Source organism: Bombina bombina, chromosome 7 (genome assembly GCF_027579735.1).
Source record: "Bombina bombina isolate aBomBom1 chromosome 7, aBomBom1.pri, whole genome shotgun sequence".
Taxonomy (NCBI): Eukaryota; Metazoa; Chordata; class Amphibia; order Anura; family Bombinatoridae; genus Bombina; species Bombina bombina.
The window spans coordinates 445,443,852-445,469,535 of NC_069505.1; the positions used below are offsets into that span (position 1 = coordinate 445,443,852).

The window sequence follows — 25,684 nt, forward strand, 5'->3', positions numbered from 1 at the left end:
TGGAATAACTACAGGAGATTTAAAAACCTTATTTAAACGTTTAGATTTAGTATCAAGAGGACCAGAATCCTCTATTTCTAATGCAATTAAGACTTCTTTAAGTAAAGAACGAATAAATTCCATTTTGAATAAATATGAAGTTTTATCAGCATCAATCTCTGAAACAGAATCCTCTGAACCAGAGGAATCTTTATCAGAATAATGATGTTCATTTAAAAATTCATCTGAAAAATGAGAAGTTTTAAAAGACCTTTTACGTTTACTAGAAGGAGGAATAACAGACATAGCCTTCTTAATGGATTTAGAAACAAAATCTCTTATGTTAACAGGAACACTCTGAGTATTAGATGTTGATGGAACAGCAACAGGTAATGTAACATTACTAAAGGAAATATCTGCATTAACAAGTTTGACATGACATTCATTACAAACAACAGCTGGAAGAACAGATACCACAAGTTTACAGCAGATACACTTAACTTTGGTAGATCCAGCACCAGGCAGCGACTTTCCAGAAGTATCTTCTGACTCAGGGTCAATCTGGGACATCTTGCAATATGCAATAGAAAAAACATATAAAGCAAAATTGATCAAATTCCTTAAATGACAGTTTCAGGAATGGGAAAAAATGCCAGTGAACAAGCTTCTAGCAACCAGAAGCAATAAATAATGAGACTTAAATAATGTGGAGACAAAAATGACGCCCATATTTTTTAGCGCCAAAAAGACGCCCACATTATTTGGCGCCTAAATGCTTTTGGCGCCAAAAATGACGCCACATCTGGAACGCCGACACTTTTGGCGCAAAAAACGTCAAAAAAAGACGCAACTTCCGGCGACACGTATGACGCCGGAAACAGAAAATAATTTTTTGCGCCAAAAAAGTCCGCGCCAAGAATGACGCAATAAAATGAAGCATTTTCAGACCCCGCGAGCCTAACAGCCCACAGGGAAAAAAGTCAAATTTTTAAGGTAAGAAAAAAATTGATTTATTCATATGCATTATCCCAAATATGAAACTGACTGTCTGCAATAAGGAACGTTGAACATCCTGAGTCAAGGCAAATAAATGTTTGAACACATATATTTAGAACTTTATACAAAAGTGCCCAACCATAGCTTAGAGTGTCACAGAAAATAAGACTTACTTACCCCAGGACACTCATCTACATGTAGTAGAAAGCCAAACCAGTACTGAAACGAGAATCAGTAGAGGTAATGGTATATATAAGAGTATATCGTCGATCTGAAAAGGGAGGTAAGAGATGAATCTCTACGACCGATAACAGAGAACCTATGAAATAGACCCTGTAGAAGGAGATCATTGAATTCAAACCTGCTGCGGAGCGCATATCAACGTAGAATCTAGCACAAACTTACTTCACCACCTCGATAGGAGGCAAAGTTTGTAAAACTGATTTGTGGGTGTGGTGAGGGGTGTATTTATAGGCGTTTTGAGGTTTGGGAAACTTTGCCCCTCCTGGTAGGAATGTATATCCCATACGTCACTAGCTCATGGACTCTTGCTAATTACATGAAAGAAAACATAAGCTAGGTTGAACGACCAAGGCACTGCCAAAGCATCTATCAGTTCGGCCTGAGGATCCCTGGAGCTTGCACTCCTGGGATGTAGATTGCTGACAGATAAGAGTGGGTCTCCGCCCACCGAATTATCTTGGATACTTCTGTCATCGCTAAGGAACTCCTTGTTCCCCCCTGATGATTGATGTAGGCCACAGTCGTGATGTTGTCCGACTGAAAACGGATGAATTTGGCCGAGGCCAAGCCTGAAGCGCATTGAATATTGCTCTCAATTCCAGAATATTGATTGGAAGTAGAGACTCCAACTGAGTCCACACACCCTGAGCCTTCAGGGAATTCCAGACTGCACCCCAACCTAGAAGACTGGCGTCCGTTGTCACTATCACCCATGAGGGTCTGCGGAAACACGTCCCTTGGGACAGATGATCCGGCGACAACCAACAAAGGAGAGTCTCTTGTCTCCTGATCTATCTGAGGAGACAAATTTGCATAATCTCCAATCCACTGCCTGAGCATGCTCAGTTGTAGCGGTCTGGGATGAAAACGAGCAAACGGAATGATGTCCATTGCCGCCACCAGCAGTCCAATTACCTCCATGCACTGAGCCACTGATGGCCGAGGAGTGGACTGAAGGGCTCGGCATGTATTCAGAATCTTTAACTTTCTGACTTCCGTGAAGAAAATTTTCATGGATATAGAATCTATTAAAGTTGCCAGGAAAGGAACCCTTGACCGTGGAATTAGTGAACTCTTTTCTAGATTCACCTTCCACCCGTGAGTCCTTAGAAAGGATAGAACAATGTCGGTATGAGACTGTCAGCTGATAAGACACCTGGATCAGAATATCGTCCAGATAAGGTGCCACTGCAATGCCCCGCGGTCTGAGAACCGCCAGCAGAGACCCTAGAACCTTCATGAAGATCCTGGGTGCCGTGGCCAGGCCGAAGGGAAGGGCCATGAACTAAAAGTGTTTGTCCAGAAAGGCAAACCTCAGGAACTGGTGATGATCTCTGTGGATAGGAATATGAAGATATGCATCCTTTAAGTCCACGGTAGTCATATATTGACCCTCCTGAATCAATGGAAGAATTGTCCAGATAGTCTCCATCTTGAAGGATGGAACTCTGAGAAACTTGTTAAGACTTTTGAGATCTGGGTCGAAACGTTCCCTCTTTTTTGGGAACCACAAAAAGATTTGAGTAAAACCCCTGTCCCTGTATTGGAACGGGACCAATTACTCCCATAGTGGAGAGGGTTGCTAATGGTGAGCGTGCTTGGACACATCTTTCCATGGAGTTCCCATTGCTCTAAAGCCACCAAAGCCCTACTGAAGAGACTGATATGGACTACGGCTACACCCTAGAACAAAGCAGCACAATCTTGTAATACTTTAAAAATAATAAACTCTTGATTGAGGAATCTAACACACCTCACTTTACCTCTTCCTATCACTAACATAGGCAAAGAGAATGACTGGGGTGGGAGGGAAGGGAGGAGCTATTTTACAGCTCTGCTCTGCTGTGGTGCTCTTTGCCTCCTCCTGCTGACCAGGAGGTGAATATCCCATTAGTAATTATGATGATCCGTGGACTCATCGTGACTTAAAGAAATATATTTTCCGGGTCAATTGCTTTGTTTCTAAGACAGTATTATAACTGGTTTATCTGCTCTCGTACTAGCCAAGGCTGGTGCACATTCTAAGATATTAGTGATTTTTAAATGTGAATGTTATATGGCCAACAATATAGACTAAAACTCAGAAGATCTCTATCGCATTGTTTGGGTTTTAGATCACAAACCATTTATGCTTTAACCTCAGGAATGACAAAAGTAGTTGATGGAATATTCATGTTCCATAAGTCTAACAGGCCCTGTAGGAGCAGCTGGGACTTGGGACTTACATATCTTCACTATAGGAATTAACAACACTCTGCTTTGACCAATAAGGTAATACTAGCACAGATATGTTTACATGACAAATGGAGTGGGTGGCTACTGAGTTACCCCTCCATAATTAGGCAACACATGTACATATTATGCAGTAACGACGACACCATGGTAAGCTCAAACAGGCAGACAGTGCATCTAACTTTTCTTTTCTAAGTTGGTCTATTAGAGGAACACTAGGGACAACATAGTAAACATATTCTGTGCACTAAAGATATCACATGTAAAGTTACCTCTGGTTTCTCCTCTACAGTAGTCTCCATTAACTCTGGCTCCTCCTCTTCCTGCTTAATCTCCATTTTGACTTCTAATACAGGTGGCTCAGTTACTGGTTGCTGAGAGCTGGCCTCTGTGCTGCTGACAGATGGGGGGTTGGAAGTTGGACCCTCCAGGCTTGCAGCTGGCTGCGACAGCTGTGAAAAACAACAAAGGTCATGTCTAACTGGTAGAGCTGCATATCTGTACTGCATACTGCATCATAATACTGCAAAGAAAATAATCTATCATGACCTTTTTCTGAGCTTTGTGTACTGAGAACTTTATTCCTACAAACACAAGATTATCTCCATTTGTAACTTACAAACATATTTCATAGTGTTATAAGGGGTTACAATAAAGACAAGGAAAGCACTGTGACCTTCATGACACACTTGCAGTTATCACAAATGAAAAATTGATTATTTTACATTCAAATTAAATTAAATCTTCTAGAAACAGGTATTTATGAGGTTAAAAGAAAACTTGTCTGACAGTCGCACACAGGTCTGTAACATGGTGTTCATTCTTACCCATTCTCAGTAATTTTATACAAATGCTGAGAGCTTGCCAGCTACTGTTGTACAATAATGACAATATATCATATACCAAATTAAGCATTCACCAATCTTATTGAAAGAAGACTTACCGGACTGGCTGGGTGAAGCTGTAGCTGCGATGAAGGGGCAGTTGGGGTAGCAACAGGTGTTGACAGGCTGGGCTGTGAGGGTGGCCGTGGAAGGTTATGTGGTGATGAGGGTATTAGCTGCTCAGGTGTAGGAATAACAGAGGTTTGTCCTGACACAGAGCTAGGTGCCTGGGGAGGGGGTGTGGGGCTCTCTCTGTGCTGCAGCGGTGCTGCACTTGACATCATTGCCTGGGCAGGTGCAGCGGTTGGCTGCTGTGGGAGTCCAGGAGGGGTGTGATGAGGTGTCGGGGTTCGGCTTGGGGCAGGGGAGGGGGAGTTACGGTGCATTGGGGGCTGAACGTGACTTGGACAGTGAAGTGGGTTCCCAGCTGGCACTTGGGCCATAACAGGAGAACTTGCAGGGTGAGGAGGATTTGGCATCTGGGCCTGTAAGAGAAAACCAGGATTAGCACAAGGAGGAAATGTTGAGATATCAGCAGCTTACATTCAGCTTTGGCTTACCTGTGGAGGAGTATTTTGGCCACCAGGCTGGGGCACAGACATCCCAGCAGAGTTCATGCCTCCAGTACTCATGTTCCCAGTGTTCATTACAGGAGAAGCAGCTTGGAACTGGTTAGAGGGCAAGAATTGGTTCTGCGCACCTTGAGGCATAGAGGCCGGTTGCTGCATTCGAGAGGGGAATCCCATCTGAAAGTATAATAGAAATGGTAACTTCATTTAGTATCTGTTGTAAAAACAAAATTTATGCTTACCTGATAAATTTAGTTCTTTCTTGACAAGGTGAGTCCACGGATCATTATCAATTACTGTTAAGAATATCACTCCTGGCCAGCAGGAGGCGGCAAAGAGCACCTAAGGAAACTTAAATATCACTTCCCTTCCCACAACCCCCAGTCATGCGACTGAAGGAAAATGAGAGAAAGTAAAAAAAACACCACAAGGTGCAGAGGTGCCTGAAGATTATATAAACAAACTGCCTGAAAAACAGGGAGGGCCGTGGATTCACTCAAGAAAAAATTATCAGATAAGCATAAATGTAGTTTTCTTTCTAAGACGGTAAGTCCACGGATCATCATCAATTACTGTTGGGAATCAATACCCAAGCTAGAGGACACAGATAAGGGAGGGCAAGACAGGTAACCTAAACAGAAGGCACCACTGCTTGAAGAACCTTTCTCCCAAAAGAAACCTCAGCCGAGGCAAAAGTATTACATTTGGAAAAAGAATGCAGAGGTTGAGAGCAGGTTGCAGCCTGCAAAATTGTGCCACAGAAGCTTCATTTGTGGAAGCCCAGGAACAGGAAACAACCCTCGTAGAATGAGCTGTAATTTTCTCAGGAAGCTGCTGTCCAGCAATCTCATAAGACAACCAAAGTATACTTCTCAACCCGAGAAAAAGAGAAGAATCTGTAGCTTTCAGACCCTTAGATTTCTCCGAGAAAAACAAACAATGCAGAATACCAGCGAAAAACTTTAGTCGCCTGTAAGAAGAATTGCAAAGCATGCACAACATCCAGGTTGTGTAACAAACGATCCTTATGAGAAGAAGGATTAAGACATAAAGGAACAATAATTTTCTGATTAAAATTCCTGTCCGAAACATCTTTTAGGAAGGAAAACTTACTTAGTACGAAACCCCACCTTGTCTTGAAAGATAAGGGGAATCATACTGTAGAGCTGAGAGTCGATACTCTCCGAGCAGAAGAGATAGCAACAAGAAACAAAGATTCCAAGAAATCTTTAGAATGCATTGGTTCAAACGGAGCCTGCTGCAAAACTTTAAGAACCCGGTTAAGACCCCAAGAAGGAGTAACCGACTTAAACACAGGCCTGATACTGACCAGAGCCTGATAAGAAAATTGCCCAACTGGAATGACCGCAAGACGCTATGTGGTAAAATAGACAGTGCAACAAAACTTCAGGATACTTGCTGACAAACCCATATCCAGGCCATCCTGGAGAAAGGAAAAAATTCAAGGAATCCGGACTCTACTCAAAGAGACACCCATAGATTCACACCCAAAAAAGATAGTTATGAGAATCCTCCTAAAAAACGGTCTGTAAAGCCGAACCATGGTCTCAATGAAAGACTTCAGAAAAACCACAAATAGACAGAACTAAGCCTTCAATCTCCAAACAGCTTTTAGAGAAACCAGATTTTGATGAAGGAAGAGACCCTGATTCAGAAGGTCCTTCCTCAGAGCCAGCCTCTAAGGTGGGAGAGGCGACGACATCTCCACTAGGTCTGCACACCAGATCCTGCGAGGTCACGCAGAGGCTATTAGAATCACTGACACTCCCTACTGTGTGATACGAGCGATGACTCGTGGAAGGAGAGCAAATGAATGAACCAGGTAAGTCAGACAGAAATCCCAAAGGACATCCAAAGCATCTATCAGAGCGGCCTGAGGATCCCTTGACCTAGAACCATACCTTAGAAGCTTGGCATTTAGCCAAGACGCCATCAAATCCAACTCCAGCATCCCCCTTTTGAGGAATAAACTGGACAACACCTCCGAAAGGAGTTCCCACTCCCCAGGATGAAATAACTGACAGTTCATGACAAACCGCAATAGTGAGCTTCCGCCCACTGAACAAAACCAATCACCTCCTACATGGCTAAGGAACTCCTAGTTCCTTCCTGGTGAATAATGAAATCCATGGAGGTGATATCGTCCGACTGGAACCAAACCAAGGACGACTAAGACCAATTCAGAGCATTGTAAATCGCTCTCCAATCAAATATGATAAGGAGGAAAGCAGAAACTCTGAGTGCATCCTCCCTGCACCTAAAAGCAAATACCAGACTGCTTCCCAGCCCAGCAGGCTGGCGTCCGTGGTCGCATTACCCAGGAATGTCTCCAGAAACTTGAGCCCCGAGACAGATACTCCTGAAAACCACTACGGGAGAAAGTCTCTTGTCGACTGATCTAGATCTATACTCTGAGACAGATCCAAATAATGATCTCTTATGAAAATAACAGCAAAGAATGATGTCCACTGAATCATCAGACCAATTCCCTCGTACCATAAGAGACTGAAGGAAAAATCAACTGCAGTTAGATCAAGACTCCCAAGAGTAGCAAGATGGTTCTTATTGACTGGACCAGTAACGCTTGCTGTTGGTCGGACAGGAGACTGCGGAGAGGGAAAAATCCTTGATTGTCTGACCTCTGTTAGAAATCTTCTCCAAGGTAGAAAACCTAATAAGGTCCCCAAGACTGGAAATATCACCCACAGAGAGAAATATCCTAAACCCAATTCAAGCAAAGTCTCTCATCATACCTGGATTGCAGATACTCAGGAGAAATCTGCCCTCGGGAGGGAAACTTAGATTGGACTCAAAAAACATTGACTGACACTGCATAGAGAGGAAAAAATGAAAACTTTCCTTTAGCCTTACTCTCTTGACATGTGGTAGAAAAACCCCATACAGAAAATAATTCTGCCAGACTGAGTCCAAACAAGGTCTCATCCTTGAAAAAGAAAAACGCTAGAAGCCTGGATTTGGATGAAACATAAAAAATTGAAACTGCCACCTCAGAACTATAAGCCTAAACCGTACCACTAAGTTACAGGAAGGCTTCTCAGCCGACCAAAATATAAGCCACAATGCTCGGCGGGCTATTATCTATGGATCCTTGAGAGTAGCTACCCATATAGGGATCGACGTTCTCTGAGCCATAGTAGAAAAGCTTCCTTCTAACTCAGGGCACCGTGCATTATAATGGAGTTAGTGACAGGAAAATCCCTTAAAGGATGGGAGACAGGGAGATGGTAACCCTAGCATCTCCTATTCCCGTGACAATATCCCAGGCACGTCCGGAAACACTTCCTCATAGGAAGGAACATAATTGAAATGATAAAGTTCACAAAACTTTCAAAGGTTGACAACGACAAGGGATCAATGTCGTCCAAGAAGTCAAACCCTCCTTTAAAACTACACGAGGTGATCAAGCATACATCTGAATGATAGGACTTCAGCGTCAGATGAAGGAATTAAACTGTCCAAATCTGAGAATTCACCCTCAGAAACCTACCGGTGAAAACTCCTCACCAGCACAGAAGAGAGAGGCACCAGCGTAGTAAAATATGGAGCAGAATCCTTACAATCTGAAATATAACCAATCCTCTTGCATATTCCCTGAAAGAAAGAAAAAAGCAGACAAAACCGCAGATAACGCAGAGGATACCTGAGCTGCAAAATCTGGAAGCAAATATACTCCTCCTGGATATTTAAAGGAACCGCAGGGCACTGCATGGGACGCCAAAAAGGCTTGGGACATAAAAGGAGCATCATCCTGGGAGACATAAAAGGAGCATCATCCTGGGAGACATAAGGCTCATATTGAACAGTACCATCAGTACAATACTTTATTGCTATAAAAAAATTATAAAAAGGAAATTTATGCTTACCTTATTTCTTTTATGATATGACGAGTCCACAGATTTCATCCTTACTTATGAGATTACGCCTCCTGGTCAACAGGAGGAGGCAAAGAGCACCACAGCAGAGCTGTATATATAGCTCCTCCCTTCCCTCCCACTCCAGTCATTCGACCGAAGTTAGGTAGAGAAAGGAAAAGCCAAGGTGCAGAAATGACTGAAGTTTAACAAAAATAAATACCCGTCTTAGAAATGACAGGGTGGGCCGTGGATTTTATCAGGTAAGCATAAATTTCCTTTTCTTTTACAAGATATGACGAGTCCACGGATTTCATCCTTACTTATGGGATACAATAACAAAGCTATAGGACACGGATGAAAGGGAGGGACAAGACAGGAACCTAAACAGAAGGCACCACTGCTTCAAGAACCTCTCTCTCGGACGAGGCAAAAGTGTCAAATTTGTAAAAAGTGTGAAGAGAAGACCAAGAGAAGGCCTTGCAAATCTGTTCAACAGAAGCATAATATTTAAATGCCCATGAGGAAGCCACAGCCCTAGTAGAGTGAGCCGTAATTCTATCAGGAGGCTGCTGTCCAGCAGTCTCATATGCCAAACGGATAATACTCTTCAGCCAAAAAGAAAGAGGTAGCCGTAGCTTTCTGGCCCCTACGTCATCCAGAAAAAACAATAAATAATGAAGATGATTGAGGGAAATCCTTAGTCGCCTGCAAGTAAAACTTCAGGGCACAGACCACGTCCAAGTTATGTAACAGACGCTCCTTCTTAGGAGGAGGATTAGGACACAATGAAGGAACAACAATTTCCTGATTAATATTTTTATTTGAAACAACCTTAGGAAGAAAACCAGGTTTGGTACGCAACACTACCTTATCTGCATGGAAAATAAGATAAGGAGAATCACATTGCAATGCCGAAAGATCAGAAACTCTAGGAGCAGAAGAAATAGCAACCAAAAACAAAACTTTCCAAGATAACAACTTAATATCTATGGAATGCATAGGTTCAAACGGAACCCCTTGAAGAACATTAAGAACCAAATTCAAACTCCAAGGAGGAGCAATTGGTCTAAACACAGGCCTGATTCTAGTCAGAATGTGATAAAAAGATTGAACATCGGCCAGACGCTTGTGTAGTAAGATAGATAATGCAGAAATCTGTCCCTTTAAGGAACTTGCTGATAACCCTTTCTAAAATCCTTCTTGGAGAAAAGATAAAATCCTAGGAATCCTAATCTCAAGCGGTCAATCTCCAAGCAGTCAGAATCAGGGTGGCAAAAACCTCCGGATGGAGTTCCCATTCCCCCGGATGAAACGTCTGTCTGCTCAAATAATCTGCTTCCCAGTAGTCCACTCCTGGGATGTAGATTGCTGACAAACAACAAGAGTGAGCCTTCGCCCACCGAATTATCTTGGATACTTCTGTCATCGCTAAGGAACTCCTTGTTCCTCCCTGATGATTGATGTAAGCCACAGTCGTGATGTTGTCCGACTGAAACCGGATGAACTTGGCCAAAGCCAACTGAGGCCAAGCCTGAAGCGCATTGAATATTGCTCTTAATTCCAGAATATTGATTGGAAGTAGAGACTCCGACCGAGTCCACACACCCTGAGCCTTCAGGGAATTCCAGACTGCGTCCCAACCTAGAAGGCTGGCGTCCGTTGTCACTATCACCCATGAAGGTCTGTGGAAGCACGTCCCTTGGGACAGATGATCCGGCGACAACCACCAAAGAAGAGTCTCTTGTCACCTGATCCAGATCTATCTGAGGAGACAAATTTGCATAATCTCCATTCCACTGCCTGAGCATGCTTAGTTGTAGAGGTCTGAGATGAAAATGAGCAAACGGAATGATGTCCATAGCTGCCACCATCAATCCAATTACCTCCATGCACTGAGACACTGATGGCAGAGGATTGGACTGAAGGGTTCGGCATGTATTCAGAAACATAATTTATGCTTACCTGATAAATTTATTTCTCTTGTAGTGTATCCAGTCCACGGATCATCCATTACTTGTGGGATATTCTCCTTCCCAACAGGAAGTTGCAAGAGGATCACCCACAGCAGAGCTGCTATATAGCTCCTCCCCTCACTGCCATATCCAGTCATTCGACCGAAACAAGACGAGAAAGGAGAAACCATAGGGTGCAGTGGTGACTGTAGTTTAATTAAAATTTAGACCTGCCTTATAAGGACAGGGCGGGCCGTGGACTGGATACACTACAAGAGAAATAAATTTATCAGGTAAGCATAAATTATGTTTTCTCTTGTTAAGTGTATCCAGTCCACGGATCATCCATTACTTGTGGGATTACCAAAACCAAAGCTAAAGTACACGGATGATGGGAGGGACAAGGCAGGAACTTAAACGGAAGGAACCACTGCCTGTAGAACCTTTCTCCCAAAAACAGCCTCCGAAGAAGCAAAAGTGTCAAATTTGTAAAATTTTGAAAAGGTGTGAAGCGAAGACCAAGTCGCAGCCTTGCAAATCTGTTCAACAGAGGCCTCATTTTTAAAGGCCCAGGTGGAAGCCACAGCTCTAGTAGAATGAGCTGTAATCCTTTCAGGGGGCTGCTGTCCAGCAGTCTCATAGGCTAAGCGTATTATGCTCCGAAGCCAAAAGGAGAGAGAGGTTGCCGAAGCTTTTTGACCTCTCCTCTGTCCAGAGTAAACGACAAACAGGGCAGATGTTTGACGAAAATCTTTAGTAGCCTGTAAGTAAAACTTCAAGGCACGGACTACGTCCAGATTATGCAAAAGACGTTCCTTCTTTGAAGAAGGATTAGGACACAATGATGGAACAACAATCTCTTGATTGATATTCCTGTTAGAAACCACCTTAGGTAAAAATCCAGGTTTGGTAAGCAGAACTACCTTGTCTGAATGAAAAATCAGATAAGGAGAATCACAATGTAAGGCAGATAACTCGGAGACTCTTCGAGCCGAGGAAATAGCCATCAAAAACAGAACTTTCCAAGATAAAAGTTTAATATCAATGGAATGAAGGGGTTCAAACGGAACTCCCTGAAGAACTTTAAGAACCAAGTTTAAGCTCCACGGGGGAGCAACAGTTTTAAACATAGGCTTAATCCTAACCAAAGCCTGACAAAATGCCTGGACGTCTGGAACTTCTGCCAGACGCTTGTGCAAAAGAATAGACAGAGCAGAGATCTGTCCTTTTAAAGAACTAGCTGATAAGCCTTTGTCCAAACCCTCTTGGAGAAAGGACAATATCCTAGGAATCCTAACCTTACTCCATGAGTAACTCTTGGATTCACACCAATAAAGATATTTACGCCATATCTTATGGTAGATTTTCCTGGTGACAGGCTTCCAAGCCTGTATTAAAGTATCAATGACTGACTCTGAGAAGCCACGCCTTGATAGAATCAAGCGTTCAATCTCCATGCAGTCAGTCTCAGAGAAATTAGATTCGGATGATTGAAAGGACCTTGTATTAGAAGGTCCTGCCTCAGAGGCAGAGTCCATGGTGGAAGAGATGACATGTCCACTAGGTCTGCATACCAGGTCCTGCGTGGCCACGCAGGCGCTATCAGAATCACTGATGCTCTCTCATGCTTGATTTGGGCAATCAGTCGAGGGAGCAGAGGAAACGGTGGAAACACATAGGCCAGGTTGAAGAACCAAGGAGCTGCTAGAGCATCAATCAGCGTTGCTCCCGGGTCCCTGGACCTGGATCCGTAACAAGGAAGCTTGGCATTCTGGCGAGACGCCATGAGATCCAGTTCTGGTTTGCCCCAACGATGGACCAGTTGAGCAAACACCTCCGGATGGAGTTCCCACTCCCCCGGATGAAAAGTCTGACGACTTAGAAAATCTGCCTCCCAGTTCTCTACGCCTGGGATGTGGATCGCTGACAGGTGGCAAGAGTGAGACTCTGCCCAGCGAATTATCTTTGAGACTTCTAACATCGCTAGGGAACTCCTGGTTCCCCCTTGATGGTTGATGTAAGCCACAGTCGTGATGTTGTCCGACTGAAATCTGATGAACCTCAGTGTTGCTAACTGAGGCCAAGCTAGAAGAGCCTTGAATATTGCTCTTAACTCCAGAATATTTATTCGGAGGAGTTTCTCCTCCTGAGTCCACGATCCCCGAGCCTTCAGGGAGTTCCAGACTGCGCCCCAACCTAGAAGGCTGGCATCTGTTTTTACAATCGTCCAATCTGGCCTGCGAAAGGTCATACCCTTGGACAGATGGACCAGAGAAAGCCACCAGAGAAGAGAATCTCTGGTCTCTTGATCCAGATTTAGTAGAGGGGACAAATCTGAGTAATCCCCATTCCACTGACTTAGCATGCATAATTGCAGCGGTCTGAGATGCAGGCGCGCAAATGGCACTATGTCCATTGCCGCTACCATTAAGCCGATTACTTCCATGCACTGAGCCACTGACGGGCGTGGAATGGAATGAAGGACACGGCAAGCATTTAGAAGTTTTGATAACCTGGACTCCGTCAGGTAAATTTTCATCTCTACAGAATCTATAAGAGTCCCTAGGAAGGAGACTCTTGTGAGTGGTGATAGAGAACTCTTTTCCACGTTCACTTTCCACCCATGCGACCTCAGAAATGCCAGAACTATCTCTGTATGAGACTTGGCAATTTGAAAGCTTGACGCCTGTATCAGGATGTCGTCTAGATACGGAGCCACCGCTATGCCTCGCGGTCTTAGAACCGCCAGAAGTGAGCACAGAACCTTTGTAAAAATTCTCGGGCAGTGGCCAACCCGAAGGGAAGAGCTACAAATTGGTAATGCCTGTCTAGAAAGGCAAACCTTAGGAACCGATGATGATCTTTATGAATCGGTATGTGAATGTAGGCATCCTTTAAGTCCACTGTGGTCATGTACTGACCTCTTGGATCATGGGTAGGATGGTCCGAATAATTTCCATTTTGAATGATGGAACTCTGAGGAATTTGTTTAAGATCTTTAGATCCAAGATTGGTCTGAAGGTTCCCTCTTTCTTGGGAACCACAGATTTGAATAAAATCCCTGTCCTTGTTCTGTCCGCGGAACTGGATGGATCACTCCCATTACTAGGAGGTCTTGCACACAGCTTAGGAATGCCTCTCTTTCTTTATCTGGTTTGCTGATAACCTTGAAAGATGAAATCTCCCTTGTGGAGGAGAAGCTTTGAAGTCCAGAAGATATTCCTGAGATATGATCTCCAACGCCCAGGGATCCTGAACATCTCTTGCCCACGCCTGGGCGAAGAGAGAAAGTCTGCCCCCCACTAGATCCGTTTCCGGATAGGTGGCCGTTCCTTCATGCTGTCTTGGGGGCAGCAGCAGGCTTTCTGGCCTGCTTGCCCTTGTCACAAACTTCAAAAAACTCCAGCCACCATATCAGTTAAAAGACCTTTATTTTCTTATCCTGGGTCCAAACATACAACGTTTCAAGCCAATGTGGCTCTTAGTCATGGTACATGACTAAGAGCCACATTGGCTTGAAACGTTGTATGTTTGGACCCAGGATAAGAAAATAAAGGTCTTTTAACTGATATGGTGGCTGGAGTTTTTTGAAGTTTGTGATTGTGCTGTGGACCTGGCAAGTCTGCTGCTCCGTGCCCCATAAAAGAAAGATTCAGGTGTGCTGTTTTCCACTTTTTGGATTTTGCTGCTTGCCCTTGTTCCAGGACTGGTTAGGTTTCCAGGCCTGTCTGGAATGAGCAACAGTTCCCTCTTGTTTTGAAGCGGAGGATGTTGATGCTGCTTCTGCCTTGAAATTTCGAAAGGCACGAAAATTAGACTGTTTGGCCTTTGATTTGGCCCTGTCCTGAGGAAGGGTATGACCCTTGCCTCCAGTAATGTCAGCAATAATTTCCTTCAAGCCAGGCCCGAATAAGGTCTGCCCCTTGAAAGGAATGTTGAGTAATTTAGACTTTGAAGTCACGTCAGCTGACCAGGATTTAAGCCATAGCGCCCTACGCGCCTGGATGGCGAATCCGGAATTCTTAGCCGTTAGTTTAGTCAAATGAACAATGGCATCAGAAACAAATGAGTTAGCTAGCTTAAGCGTTCTAAGCTTGTCAATAATTTAATTCAATGGACCTGTCTGGATGGCCTCTTCCAGGGCCTCAAACCAGAATGCCGCTGCAGCAGTGACAGGCGCAATGCATGCAAGGGGCTGTAAAATAAAACCTTGTTGAATAAACATTTTCTTAAGGTAACCCTCCAATTTTTTATCCATTGGATCTGAAAAAGCACAACTGTCCTCAACCGGGATAGTGGAACGCTTTGCTAAAGTAGAAACTGCTCCCTCCACCTTAGGGACCGTCTGCCATAAGTCCCGTGTAGTGGCGTCTATTGGAAACATTTTTCTAAATATAGGAGGTGGGGAAAAGGGCACACCGGGTCTATCCCACTCCTTGCTAATAATTTCTGTAAGCCTTTTAGGTATAGGAAAAACGTCAGTACACACCGGCACCGCATAATATCTATCCAACCTACACAATTTCTCTGGAATTGCAACTGTGTTACAGTCATTCAGAGCAGCTAATACCTCCCCAAGCAATACACGGAGGTTCTCAAGCTTAAATTTAAAATTAGAAATCTCTGAATCAGGTTTCCCCGAGTCGGAGATGTCACCCACAGACTGAAGCTCTCCGTCCTCATGTATACTGTGACGCAGTATCAGACATGGCTCTAACAGCATTTGCGCGCTCTGTATCTCTCCTAACCCCAGAGCTATCGCGCTTGCCTTTTAATTCAGGCAATCTAGATAATACCTCTGACAGGGTATTATTCATGATTGCAGCCATGTCCTGCAAGGTAATCGCTATGGGCGTCCCTGATGTAATTGGCGCCATATAACCGTGCATCCCCTGAGCGGGAGGCGAAGGGTCTGACACGTGGGGAGAGTTAGTCGGCATAACTTCCCCCTCGACAGAACCCTCTGGTGATAATTCTTTTATAGATAAAGACTGATCTTTACTGTTTAAGGTGAAATCAATACATTTAGTACACATTCTCCTATGGGGCTCCACCATGGCTTTCAAACATAATTAACAAGTAGGTTCCTCTGTGTCAGACATGTTTAAACAGACTAGCAATGAGACTAGCAAGCTTGGAAAACACTTTAAAACAAGTTTACAAGCAATATAAAAAACGTTACTGCGCCTTTAAGAAACACAAATTTTCCCAAATTTTGAAATAACAGTGAAAAAATGCAGTTACACTAACGAAATTTTTACAGTGTATGTAAGAAGTTAGCAGAGCATTGCACCCACTTGCAAATGGATGATTAACCCCTTAATACCAAAAACGGAATAACAAATGACAAAAACGTTTTTTAAACAGTCACAACAACTGCCACAGCTCTACTGTGGCTTTTTACCTCCCCCAATACGACTTTTGAAGCCTTTTGAGCCCTTCAGAGAAGTCCTGGATCATGCAGGAAGAAGCTGGATGTCTGTGTCTGTCATTTTTGCTGTGCAAAAAAACCGCTAAAATAGGCCCCTCCCACTCATATTAGAACAGTGGGAAGCCTCAGGGAACTGTTTCTAGGCAAAATTCAAGCCAGCCATGTGGAAAAAACTAGGCCCCAATAAGTTTTATCACCAAACATATGTAAAAAACGATTAAACATGCCAGCAAACGTTTTAAAATACACTTTTATAAGAGTATGTATCTCTATTAATAAGCCTGATACCAGTCGCTATCACTGCATTTAAGGCTTTACTTACATTACTTCGGTATCAGCAGCATTTTCTAGCAAATTCCATCCTTAGAAAAATATTTTAACTGCACATACCTTATTACAGGAAAACCTGCACGCTATTCCCCCTCTGAAGTTACCTCACTCCTCAGAATATGTGAGAACAACAAAGGATCTTAGTTACTTCTGCTAAGATCATAGAAAACGCAGGCAGATTCTTCTTCTAAATACTGCCTGAGATAAACAGTACACTCCGGTACCATTTAAAAATAACAAACTTTTGATTGAAGAAATAAACTAAGTATAAAACACCACAGTCCTCTTACGACCTCCATCTTAGTTGAGAGTTGCAAGAGAATGACTGGATATGGCAGTGAGGGGAGGAGCTATATAGCAGCTCTGCTGTGGGTGATCCTCTTGCAACTTCCTGTTGGGAAGGAGAATATCCCACAAGTAATGGATGATCCGTGGACTGGATACACTTAACAAGAGAAATCTTTAATTTTCTGACTTCCGTCAAAAAGATTTTCATGGATACAGTCTATTACAGTTCCCAGAAAGGGAACCCTTGTCTGTGGAATTAATGAACTCTTTTCTATGTTCACCTTCCAACCGTGAGTCCTTAGAAAGGATAGGACAATGTCGGTATGAGACTTTGTCAGCTGATAAGACGACGCCTGGATCAGAATATCGTCCAGATAAGGCGGCACAGCAATGCCCATCGGTCTCAGAACCGCTAGCAGAGACCCTAGAACCTTCATGAAGATCATGGGTGCCGTGGCCAACCCGAAAGGAAGGGCCACAAACTGAAAATGTTTGTCCAGAAAAGCAAATCTCAGAAACTGGTGATGATCTTTGTGGATAGGAACATGAAGATATGCATCCTTCAAGTCCACGGTAGTCATATATTGACCCTCCTGGATCAATGGAAGAATTGTCCGAATAGTTTCCATCTTGAAGGATGGGACTCTGAGAAACTTGTTTAGACTCTTGAGGCCAAAAATGGGTCGGAACGTTCCCTCTTTTTTGGGAACCACAAAAAGATTTGAGTAAAACCCCTGCCCCTGTTCCTGTATTGGAACGGGACAAATTACTCCCATAGTGGAGAGGTCTTTTACACAACGTAAGAATGCCTCTCTTTTTATCTGGTCTGCAGACAATCGTGAAAGAAGAAACCTTCCCCTTGGGGAGGAAATTTTGAACTCCAGCTGATACCCTTGAGACACGAATTCCAGTGTCCAGGGATCCTGAATGTCTCTTATCCAAAACCTGGACAAAGAGAGAAAGTCTGCCCCCTACTAGCTCCGGTTCTGTATCGGGGGCCGCCCCTTCATGCTATTTTGGGAGCAGTAGCGGGCTTCTTGGGTTGTTTACCCTTGTTCCAAGCCTGGTTTGGTCTCCAGATGACTTGGTTTGTGTAAAGTTCCCTTCCTGTTTAGCGGAGGAAGAAGCGACTCCCTTGAAATTTTGAAAGGAACGAAAATTACTCTGTTTACCCCTCTGTTTAGCCGTTTTATCCTGAGGTAGGAGGTGACCCTTACCTCCCGTAATGTCAGAAATTATTTCTTTCAAGTCAGGCCCGAACAGGGTCTTTCCTTTGAAAGGAATGGCCAAAAGCTTTGATTTAGAGGACACATCCGCAGACCAAGATTTTAACCATAACGCTCTTAGCGCTAAAATGGCAAATCCTGCATTCTTAGCCGCCAGCTTGGCGATCTGAAATGCGGTATCCGTAACAAAAGAATTAGCCAGCTTAAGGGCCTTAATTCTATCTAGTATTTCCTCTAAAGGAGTCTCAGTCTTAAGAGACTCTTCTAAGGCGTCAAACCAAAAAGCAGCCGCAGTTGTAACTGGTACAATACAAGCCGTCGGTTGTAATAGAAAACCCTGATGAATAAATAGCTTTTTTATAAGACCCTCCAACTTTTTATCGATAGGATCTTTAAAAGCACAACTGTCCTCAATAGGAATAGTTGTACGCTTAGCTCCCTCCACCTTAGGGACCGTTTGCCAAGAATCCCGAACAATGTCAGCTAGAAGATACATTTTCTTAAAATTAGGAGAAGGTGAAAACGGGATACCCGGTCTTTCCCATTCCTGCGTAATAATTTCCGAAATTCTCTTAGGAACCGGAAACACATCAGAATAAGAAGGAACCTCTAAATATTTGTCCATCTTACACAATTTCTCTGGTGGGACCACAATAGAGTCACAGTCATCCAAAGTCAGCAAAACCTCTCGCAGCAACAGGCGGAGGTGTTCAAGTTTAAAACTGAAAGACATGACGTCTGAATCTGTCTGGGGTAAAGCACTCCCTTAGTCAGACAGTTCCCCCTCAGACAGGGTCTCCCTAACCCCCAACTCAGAGCCCTGGGAGGGTACATCGGAGATAGCCATCAAAACATCAGGAGTCGCAGGGACCACATGGGCTTCTGTCCTGCTACGTTTGCCTTGTAACACTGTCAACTTAGATAAAACGTCTGTAAGAGTGGATGACATAACTGCAGCCATATCCTGCAGAGTAAATGAAGTGGACGCGGTTGAGGAACACAGCGTCGCATGGGTGGGAGTTAAAGGTTGTGACGCTTGGGGAGAAAGTTGCAGCATACCCCGAGTTTCATCAGTCTAAGAAGCATCCTTAGACATACCTGCATTAAAGAAAATTTGTTCTTTACATTGTACATGAGGGACAAAAAGTAATAGGGGGTTCCACATTGGCATCTAAACACATAGAACAGGTACTTTCCTGAAGTTCAGCCATGTTAAACTAGCAATAGCAATATTGGTCGTCTTTAACGTGATATAATCAGCTTTGAAAATCAAATCTTATAGGGAAATGTTTGGATTAAAACAAGCCTACTGTGTCTTTAAAAAATAAAAATGCAATAATTTTTCTGCTTGCAGCAATAATATTTTTGCAACAATAGGGAGCACCATACAAAACTTAGTAAATACTGCTCTGTTTATCCAGTTCAGCTATGCACAAAGTTTAATAAAAACCTAGACACATGCACCTCGCCACAGCTCTGCTGCGGCGCTACCTGCCCCCAGAAACACACTGAATCTTCCGTGAGTGGCTCTCCCAAGTCTATTTATGAACTTGAATACACAAACTGACTTAGGCCACACCGGAGCCCAGAGACCTGCTGTCGATCGAGGATCTGGATGACTACTGCGCGACTGAGTGTGCAAATTCAGGCCCCGTCCATCATGGGCGCAACACAAGTCTAACCGAGACACCGCATGGGAAGAAACACGTCGGTTACCTAAAACAAATGCAGAGAACCGCCAATGTGCCCCTCCTAAACAAACACTCCCCTTACCAGCTATAAGTTTCTCTGCCAGATAACGTTAGCCCTTGGGGAATAAACCGCATCTCCCAGCGTCAGCCCATTCAACATTGAAATATAAGTGAATAGCAAATAAAAAGAAAGGGGATTCCAGGTACACCAATTTCATTTTACACTGTGCATACTGCTTACCCCTCCCCAGTACAGGGAATAAATGTCAGTCGGTTCTGATATATCTAGTTTCCCCAGAAGCAAATGACTGAACATACCCCAAAGCTGAGCGCAGCATGATACAGTACCACACACAGAAAATGTTCTTTTCTTTACCTTCAACGATCTGTGAGAACCAGCAGGATCTTAGATAATGATTGCTAAGATCATCAACATCAGGGCAGAAAATTAAATGTCTCCACTCCTCTTGGGAAGTCGTTGACTGACGATTTCTCCCTGAGACAAATAGTGCTTACTGGTACCATTTTAGAAATAAAAAAAACTTCTTGATTGAAGAATCTAAACTAACACCTCACTTTACCTCTTCCTATCACTAACACAGGCAAAGAGAATGACTGGGGTGGGAGGGAAGAGCTATATATACAGCTCTGCTGTGGTGCTCTTTGGCCTTCTCCTGCTGACCAGGAGGCGTAATCCCATTGGGATGAAATCCGTGGACTCGTCATATCTTGTAAAATAAATCTTCAATTCTAAAATATTTTATAACCTCTAAAATATAATATATAAATTAAATAAGAAAATTTATAATAAATATCTCCAAAGGAACTGATGATAGTATAAAGCATTCCTCATCCTATCTTTATTTGCAAATGAAAACATATCAACCTATCATCATACCCTATGTCTATATCACAGAGAAAACTAGAAAGTGATATATACGACATCCATATGTTTGATGAGCATACTGTAACAAGCTTCAATGCCACTAAGGTATCACAAGTTCTAGTGTATAACCATACTGCTATAGCAGCCTGCCCTTTTTAAACACAGACATAAAAATTGGAGAAAATCTACTATACTCCAAGAAGGCGTCTAGATTAGGATATAGCATCCGTATGCTTTAGCTACTCAAGATAGACAGAACAACTCCTCCATTCCGTTCTCATTCTGGAGAACGAGGCGGAGTTAAAATATTCGCTCATCTCCTCTGAAATGGTGCCGCTCCGATAATGCAAGGAAGGAGGCGTGGCCAAAAGTCGGTACAGAATAGAGCTTCACTCCGTCGACTAAATTCCCTCTAATATGATGAATTCTTGCAGAATCATTGACTTACCCCAGCAGGACAAAATTGCAAAATTCAAAGGCTAATCACAATGCGTGCTCAGGATGACACAAACACATCCACCCAGCCCTTTGGAAATGGAGCCATCGCGCTCTAACAGTCCCCTGACAGACAATTCAATTTTGCTGTCAGACCGGAAAACGCTCTTCCGCTCTACACTTCAGACCATCTCAAGATCTTAACGGGGTTGTCACATTCACAAGCAGGAAAACTTAATAAAATTGTCTAAAAACCCTTTAATTTGAGAAAGTTAACCCATTCCTCTCTGTGAACCCTGTCCGGAACACACCGGACACAAAACGCTATTGAGTCTCATTTATAAAAGTTCCTCTCGTCCCCAGTGCCTGCACAAACTGCCACACATTATCCCATTAACCCATAATAGGATGAAATGTATTAATGTCCCAAACAAAACTAACTGTTAAAGTGCCATATATTTCCATTCTTCAGACAGAAAATTAAATTCGGCACTTACCTCAATGTATATCTGCCCGGCAGCAGGACAGCTCACTTGGTATGAGAGGGTTTCCTCCCTCACATGGACCTGTGGAAAGAAGAAAGACTCAATCTTACTCAGGCTTTCAAGTTAGGGCAGCAATAACTGTTTGGGAGGTGCAGTGGGAATTATACCCCACAAGTTCCCAATTGCTTAAAGGGACAGTCAAGTATAAATTAAACTTTCATTATTCAGATAGGACTTTTAATTTTAATCGACTTTCCAATTTACTTTTATCATCAAATTTGCTTTTTTCTCATGGTATTCTTAGTTTAAACTAAACATAGGTAGGCTCATATGCTAATTTCTAAGCCTTTGAGGGCTGCCTCTTATCACATGCTTTTTAAATCTCTTTTCAACACAAAGAGACAGAAAGTGCACGTGGGCTATATAGATAACACTGTGTTCAGGCAAAGAAAGTTATTTAAGATCTAGCACAATACAATGCTAAATTTAAGACAATAGATAATAAACAGTCACGGTCATGTGATCAAGGGGCTGGAAGAAGGTTCCTAGATACAAGATATAACTGTGTTGGTTATGCAAAACTGGGGAATGAGTAATAAAGGGATTATCTATCTTTTAAAACAATAACAATTCTATGGTTGACTGTCCCTTTAAAAGCCACCACTGCTCTACTGAAGAGACTGACATGAACTACGGCTAAACCCCAGAAAAGATCAGGGCAAACCTGCTCTGCTTTAAAATAAACTCTCAATTGAAGAAAATTTCTTTCAGACACCTAAACTTTACCACCTCCTTGCAATGCAGGCAAAGAGAATGACTGGAGGTTGTGGGAAGGGAAGTGATAATTAACAGTTTCCTGTGGTGCTCTTTGCCCCCTCATGCTGGGGAGGAGTGATATTCCCAACAGTAATTGATGATGATCCGTGGACTCGCCGTGTCACATGAAGCAGTACACAACGTTTAGAGCCTCTGCCAGGTCGGTAATTCACAGACATTATTGAACAGGAACAGCCTAAGACATGTCGAATTAAACATCTCACTGAGGTCTCCTTGCTGTCAAAGATCTTTGTTTACCTGACCTCAAATACTGTGATGAAAGGCCTGCTTCGAAATTAACTCACCTGGCTCATAGCTCCAGTTTGTCCCATTTGCCCAGGGTGCTGTAGTGGAGCCTGTGGTCTCGGTCCCATTGACTGCATCTGCATGCCCATCTGTCCGAACTGATTCATTCCTGAGTCAGAGAAATAGTTTAGCTAAGCACCACAATATGTGCACACTGGCCTTATGTGTGTGATTGTAGTGTATTGTACCTGGCTGTGTAGGCATGCGATTCATCATCTGGTTTGGCACATTTGCTCGCATTATGTTTGGATCTGGAATAGGGCCGTCTAAGAAAAAAAAAGAAAAACATTGAATTGTCCAGTAAACAGAGGCGTTTGCAGAACCAAAATAAAGTGACAAGATGTGTGGTGGGGAAGATATTTGTAGAGAAGGTGAGAGGATCAGTGTTAGGCTCAGACCAGGGGCATGGCATGTGAGGACGGCAACAGGATCAGGCACACCACAGATGGGGGAGCTTGTGAAGATTGAGATAGGATCAGGTGCACCAAACATTAATTTAATTTTATTTTGGAGGGGCACACTTGTGTACCTGATACTATCTGTCCCCCACAAGCACCTCTCATGTTAGTGTCCCCATAAGCATGCTTTCATGAGAGGGGACAGACGGGATGAGGTGATTGTGGGGGACAGAGGATGAGGTGCACAACACACATGGGGGGCAGGAGCTTCTGGGGAGAGATAGGATCAGGTGGGGACAGAGATGGGATCAGGAGGGGCAAGGTGAGGAGGTGCACAACACACTTGGGGGGAGGGGTCTTGTGGGGACAAAGGATCAGGCATACAGATGTGGGGGCCTTGACAAACACTTACACAACAGACATGGGGCACTTGAACAGATAGGATTAGGACCAGGTACACATCACAGACTTAAGTGGCGGACAACAGGGCCAGGTACACATCACAGACCTAAGCGGGGAAGGACATTGAGGCCAAGTACACATCAAAGACCTAGGTAGGGGAGGACAACAGGGCCAGGTACACACCAAAGACCTAAGCGGGGGAGGACAACAGGGCCAGGTACACACCAAAGACCTAAGCGGGGGAGGACAACAGGGCCAGGTACACACCAAAGACCTAAGCGGGGGAGGACAACAGGGCCAGGTACACATCAAAGACCTAAGCGGGGGAGGACAACGAGGCCAAGTACACATCAAAGACCTAAGCGGGGGAGGACAACGAGGCCAAGTACACATCAAAGACCTAAGCGGGGGAGGACAACGAGGCCAAGTACACATCAAAGACCTAAGCGGGGGAGGACAACAAGGCCAAGTACACATCAAAGACCTAAGCGGGGGAGGACAACAAGGCCAAGTACACATCAAAGACCTAAGCGGGGGAGGACAACAAGGCCAAGTACACATCAAAGACCTAAGCGGGGGAGGACAACGAGGCCAAGTACACATCAAAGACCTAAGCGGGGGAGGACAACAAGGCCAAGTACACATCAAAGACCTAAGCGGGGGAGGACAACGAGGCCAAGAACACATCAAAGACTAAAGCGGGGAAGGACAACGGGGCCAGGTACTCACCACAGACCTAAGTGGGGAAGGACAACGAGGCCAGGTACAAACCACAGACCTAAGTGGGGAAGGACAACGAGGCCAGGTACACACCACAGACCTTAAGTGGGGAAGGACAACAAGGCCAGGTACACACCACAGACCTAAGTGGGGAAGGACAACAAGGCCAGGTACACACCACAGACCTAAGTGGGGAAGGACAACGAGGCCAGGTACACACCGCAGACCTAAGTGGGGAAGGACAACGAGGCCAGGTACACACCACAGACCTAAGTGGGGAAGGACAACGAGGCCAGGTACACACCACAGACCTAAGTGGGGAAGGACAACGAGGCCAGGTACACACCACAGACATAAGTGGGGAAGGACAACGAGGCCAGGTACACACCACAGACATAAGTGGGGAAGGACAACGAGGCCAGGTACACACCACAGACCTAAGTGGGGAAGGACAACGAGGCCAGGTACACACCACAGACCTAAGTGGGGAAGGACAACGAGGCCAGGTACACACCACAGACCTAAGTGGGGAAGGACAACGAGGCCAAGTACACATCACAGACCTAAGCGGGAAAGGACAACTCGACCATGTGCACAACACAGATAGGACACAGATAGGGCACAGCTTGTAGAGAGAGCAACAGAGCCAACAGACAAATGAGCAGGAGGCACTGTCTCATACGGGGAGAGAGCTGAAAGTAGGTGTAAAAAAAAAAAAAAAACACAAACATACTAGTTGCCATTCCAGGCTGGGTCACACCAGGAGTCTGGCTCATTGGTGCTGGAGGCATGCCAGGGGCATTGGGCATTAAGTGCTGCTTCTGTAATCTAGTGCGACGCTTCTCTTCCAGCTCTTTTTGTATCTTGTAAATCTTCTCAGCCAAAAGGTGATAATACTCAGCCTGGGGGAATAAGCAGAGAATACATAAGCTACCAGCTGAAGGTATAAAGGGATAGTCTAGTCAGAATTAAACTTTCTTCAATTAGATAGGGCATGTCATTTTAAACAACTTTCCAATTTACGTTTATCATCACATTTGTTTTGTTCTCTTGGTAGTCTTAGTTGACAGCTAAACCTAGGTAGTCATATGCTAATTTCTCTGCTCTCGAAGGCCACCTCTTATCTGAATGCATTTGACCATTTTTCACAGCAATAAAAAACATAATTTATGTAAGAACTTACCTGATAAATTCTTTTCTTTCATATTAGCAAGAGTCCATGAGCTAGTGACGTATGGGATATACATTCCTACCAGGAGGGGCAAAGTTTCCCAAACCTCAAAATGCCTATAAATACACCCCTCACCACACCCACAAATCAGTTTAACGAATAACCAAGAAGTGGGGTGATAAGAAAAAAGTGCGAAAGCATAAAAAATAAGGAATTGGAATAATTGTGCTTTATACAAACAAATCATAACCACCACAAAAAAGGGTGGGTCTCATGGACTCTTGCTAATATGAAAGAAAAGAATTTATCAGGTAAGTTTTTACATAAATTATGTTTTCTTTCATGTAA

At 43.8% G+C, this 25,684-nt stretch overlaps 1 protein-coding gene across 3 annotated transcripts in view; it reads right to left on the minus strand.

Moving 5' to 3' along the window:
• EP300 (E1A binding protein p300) overlaps positions 1–25,684 on the minus strand; it is a 657,355-nt gene that overhangs the window by 336,290 nt on the left and 295,381 nt on the right. For all 3 annotated transcript variants that reach the window (XM_053721396.1, XM_053721397.1, XM_053721395.1), the window contains exons 11-16: positions 24,899–25,067; positions 22,834–22,911; positions 22,645–22,754; positions 4,895–5,080; positions 4,394–4,819; positions 3,723–3,902 (exon numbers count right to left, since the gene is read on the minus strand). In XM_053721396.1, the coding sequence (XP_053577371.1) occupies positions 3,723–3,902; positions 4,394–4,819; positions 4,895–5,080; positions 22,645–22,754; positions 22,834–22,911; positions 24,899–25,067 (1,149 nt within the window). The remainder of the gene's footprint in view (positions 1–3,722; positions 3,903–4,393; positions 4,820–4,894; positions 5,081–22,644; positions 22,755–22,833; positions 22,912–24,898; positions 25,068–25,684) is intronic.